Source organism: Orycteropus afer, unplaced genomic scaffold (assembly GCF_000298275.1).
Source record: "Orycteropus afer afer isolate SDZICR_OR568_19922 unplaced genomic scaffold, OryAfe1.0 scaffold00310, whole genome shotgun sequence".
In the NCBI taxonomy this organism is placed as follows: domain Eukaryota; kingdom Metazoa; phylum Chordata; class Mammalia; order Tubulidentata; family Orycteropodidae; genus Orycteropus; species Orycteropus afer.
Genome location: NW_006921897.1, coordinates 1,773,538 through 1,777,433, shown reverse-complemented (window position 1 = coordinate 1,777,433; position 3,896 = coordinate 1,773,538). Strand labels below are relative to the sequence as shown.

Genomic DNA, 3,896 nt, shown 5'->3' with positions numbered 1-3,896 from the left:
TTTGTGTGCCAAGACTTTAGAATCAGTGTGGGCATTCTTTCTGCATATACGTGTTGTATGGAAACTTCACCTTTTAGAATCCCTAGTGGCAAAATGGAGTGGACGCTGGTCGTTCAATAGTAGAATTGTTCTTTGCTGGTTATCAGGAGTGGGAGGGGAAGGGACACTGCCAAAGTAAAACCATCATCATCATAATAACTAGTAGAATTGTTATGGTCCACGTGGGAGATCTGGGTTCCTCCTGGCCAATGCAGCTGACGTGTAGCCACACATCAGTGCCAGTGGACGCATCAGCGTTACCATGATCCTAAGCAGGTTTCGGTGGAGCTTCTAGGCCAAGAAGAAAGGCCTCGCAATCTCCTTCTGAAAATCCGCCAAAGAATTTGCAAAAGCCCCCAATACACCACAGAGCACGGGGGCGGGCAGGACCGCGCAGAGTTTCATCCTGTAGTGCATGGGGTCACTGTGGGTCAGAGTCAACTCAACAGCAGCTAACAACAGAGGGAGAATATAAACACCACAGCTCTAAACCAGCAGAAAAGCTGTTCTGAAGGACTGCCACCTTCCTCCAGGAGTTCATCTTTGTGACCAGGGACAGTTCCTCCCAGGATTATCACCCCCACAGTAGCGATGCAGAAAGAAAGGCCAAATCCCCAGCAATAGGTTTCCATCAAGGGGGCACCAGGCTCTGAGCACTGAGCCAGTAGCATTGCCAGTCCTTCATCTGCTCTGTCCCAATATTCACACAATTCTTCTCCAGTCAGATGGAAAGTGACCAAAAGTGCTTAGAAGAGAAAGCCCTGATTGCAGCCACCTTTACTTCACATGCAACTCATGGCCAGGATATTCTGAGAACCAATCTTGTTTAAAAACCAGCTCAAGCTATTGGGTAAGCAACAGATAACCGTTAGGGACTACCAGCCTCCAAGTATAAGGCTAGAACTAAGAAAATGACACGTTTATAGAGTTTTATTGCTAAAATGGTGGGTGGTGTTTGTCAGAAATACTTCAATCACGTTGTTTCATGTTATATATGGAAAACAGAAGATTGAGGAATGATATTTCTTAGAGAGAAATCACTTACTCATCATTCTGCTGATGAGAAAGCTGATCCTCGCCTGGTACCGGATTCCGCTGGTCTCTTTTTTTAACTGTGAAATACAATGAAGCTTAGTTAAGCATCCTTCAGAAGCCATTCTTGTTACTTCTTTGAAGGCCAGTGACTTACACACCCACCACCACCACCAGCATTCCCATTAAGGTAACCTTCCCTGTCCAAAATAACCAGAGAGAAGGCTAGTTTGAATTTGGAGTTTGAGAGTGGTCAGAACCATGTAATATTTTAGTCCAGAAATTCAAGTTTAGAACTAGAAGTTGGACTACTAAGCCATGATTACTGGAGACCTTAAGCAGAGTTGCCACATAAGAAGGACTTGGAATTAACATAGTCAGTTGGCTACATTGCTTCTCAACTGCTTCTCCAGCATGAGAAATCATTTTCTAATGTAAAGTTTATTCTCCAAAACCATTTAAACAACCTCCCAAATCTTGCTCTCACTACTAATTTGTTTAACAAAGCCTTTCATCATTATAAATATATAAAGTACAAACAGTCCCCAGGTTACAAACTTACAGATAATTCCTACTTGCCCTTTAATATTATGTAAATTTGAAATGATTGAATCAACCCTTACTTGTAATAAATTCTTTACCACAATCACCTTCACTTGTTGCAAATAAAGTTTTTAGATCATTGAAAAGGCTTTGAGCCTTTTCTTGCAGTAAAGTAAGGCTAAATAACACCTGGTTAAAATATAATAGCACCTGGTCTGACTCATTTACAAATTCCATTTAAAGACTTAAAGACACAGCCAAAAATGGATCTTGTTCACAACCTGGGGACTGCCTATAAATATTAGCTCCATTCCCTGTAAACATTACCACCAAATATGAGCCAGAGCTGTTACTGTACTACTTATCCTGAATAGTACATGCCTGAATTTACCTGCCATAAGTTCCTGTTGCTTCAACAAAATAGCTCTTATTTCTTTTAACCATGACATCTTCACATCTGTATTTGGAGCCTAAATAAATAAAAAGGGAGGCGATGCTTTTTAAGAGTATGCTTTAAGAGCTGCCTAGGGCTGTAACCACATTTAGAGACAGGGATCACATCTGAACTGCCACAACTGTCAATGAGCCTATCACACATGATACACTCACTATAACCCCATACTCAAATTCTAGTCTTTTGACTCAAAATTTCTAAGAAGCAAGGAATTAGATTAGATGAAATACAGTCAAAAACATTTTGAACTGGCCCTTAAATAATGGAATAATAAGTAATGGAATAATAATACAGAGAACATGTAATATATAATTTCACTGTTTTTTTTTTCTTTGCAGGAGGGTTCGTTTAGAAGTGTAAATATTTTTATGTTTAATTTTGGTAAAATAATATAAGCTCTACAGTTTTTGAAAAGCTATTACAGAATAATTTTAGTTATAGATGATACAATGAAAAAACCAAACCAATCTCATTGCCATTGAGTCGGTTCTGATTCATGGCAACCATATAGGATAGAATAGAATTGCTGCATAGGGTTCCCAAGGCTGTTATTCTTTACAGAAACACATTGCCTCATCTTTCTCCCACAGAGCAGCTGGTGGGTTCAAACTGCCAACCTTTTGGTTAGCAGGTGAATGCTTTAAACACCATGCCACCAGAGCTCCTTGCTAGAGTGACAGCTCCCTAAAATATTCTCCCAGAAATATTATACCTAAACCAAATCGTGAGAACATATTTTTATGAATTGTAGCCACCAAGAACAGAATTAAACAAACAAAGGAAATACTGAGCATTTTAAACAGACAACAGTACATTGAGTTGTCACAAGTCATGATGCAAATATTTCGTGAAATGACTGTATCACCTGAAGTGTTCTGATCTCTCTCCCCTTTCCCGAACCAGGCTGGCTCTGACAGCAGAGCTGCCTAGGGCTGTAACCACGTTTAGAGACAGGGATCACATCTGAACTGTCACAACCATATCTGATAACTGGGAACCCTTTGAATGCTGCCCACAAGAGGACCTCAGAACTGTTAACGACTCTAGAAACTCAATGGGGACAGCTGTAGCTGATAAACCTATGAGTGTAGTTGTGAGTATGAAAAGCCCTAGAAAGCACTCTAGGCACATCTCAAGTTAAAGAATACATACACCACTTAAGAGCAAAGTCTGAATACATCACAAAGAATAATATGCAGATGATATTTAAGTGGCCCATACGAAAGGGATGAGAACGTGTGTGGTGTGATCAAAATTATTCTTGTTTGCAAATTTAGACTTCTGTATCTTAAAGCAGGTTATTGCTTCTAGTATAGATTTTAAATGGCCAACCTGGATAATATAAACTTCTTCCTTCCTGCTGTTCCAGATCTCAAACTTTCGGGTGTCTCCTTTTACATATTCAGTAATTCCAGCTTCATCCATCTACAAAACAGAAGTCAATATTTTCAGGAGAATTTTTATTTTGAATATGAAATTATACTAAATTTACCTTATCTCCCAAATAAAACAAAATTGCTCACTTGGGCAAAACGCACATTTTACACTCAACTAGTATGAAATGATAAGTATAATCACTGACAAGAGTATTTAAATGTTTTCATTGAATTATGTACTTTATAGTTCAGATTTCATGCTTCATTCCATTGACATGACAAATGTCAAATCTGCATATCCAAGTAGTTCATCTAAGATTGATTTCTGTTATAAATAAACCACACACTATTAAAACCAATTATGGTGAAATGAAAGTAATTAAACATCAGTGTGAAGTCATGGAGTCCTTGTGGCCAAGCAGTTAAGCATTCTTCTACTAATTGAAAGGTCA

General features: G+C 38.9%; 1 protein-coding gene across 1 annotated transcript in view; it reads right to left on the bottom strand.

The window, feature by feature from the left end:
- The window catches only part of MCF2 (MCF.2 cell line derived transforming sequence), a 92,930-nt gene that overhangs the window by 17,526 nt on the left and 71,508 nt on the right, over positions 1 to 3,896 (bottom strand). The window contains exons 21-23 of the mRNA XM_007951728.1: positions 3,401 to 3,493; positions 2,006 to 2,084; positions 1,085 to 1,151 (exon numbers count right to left, since the gene is read on the bottom strand). Of these exons, the coding sequence (XP_007949919.1) occupies positions 1,085 to 1,151; positions 2,006 to 2,084; positions 3,401 to 3,493 (239 nt within the window). The remainder of the gene's footprint in view (positions 1 to 1,084; positions 1,152 to 2,005; positions 2,085 to 3,400; positions 3,494 to 3,896) is intronic.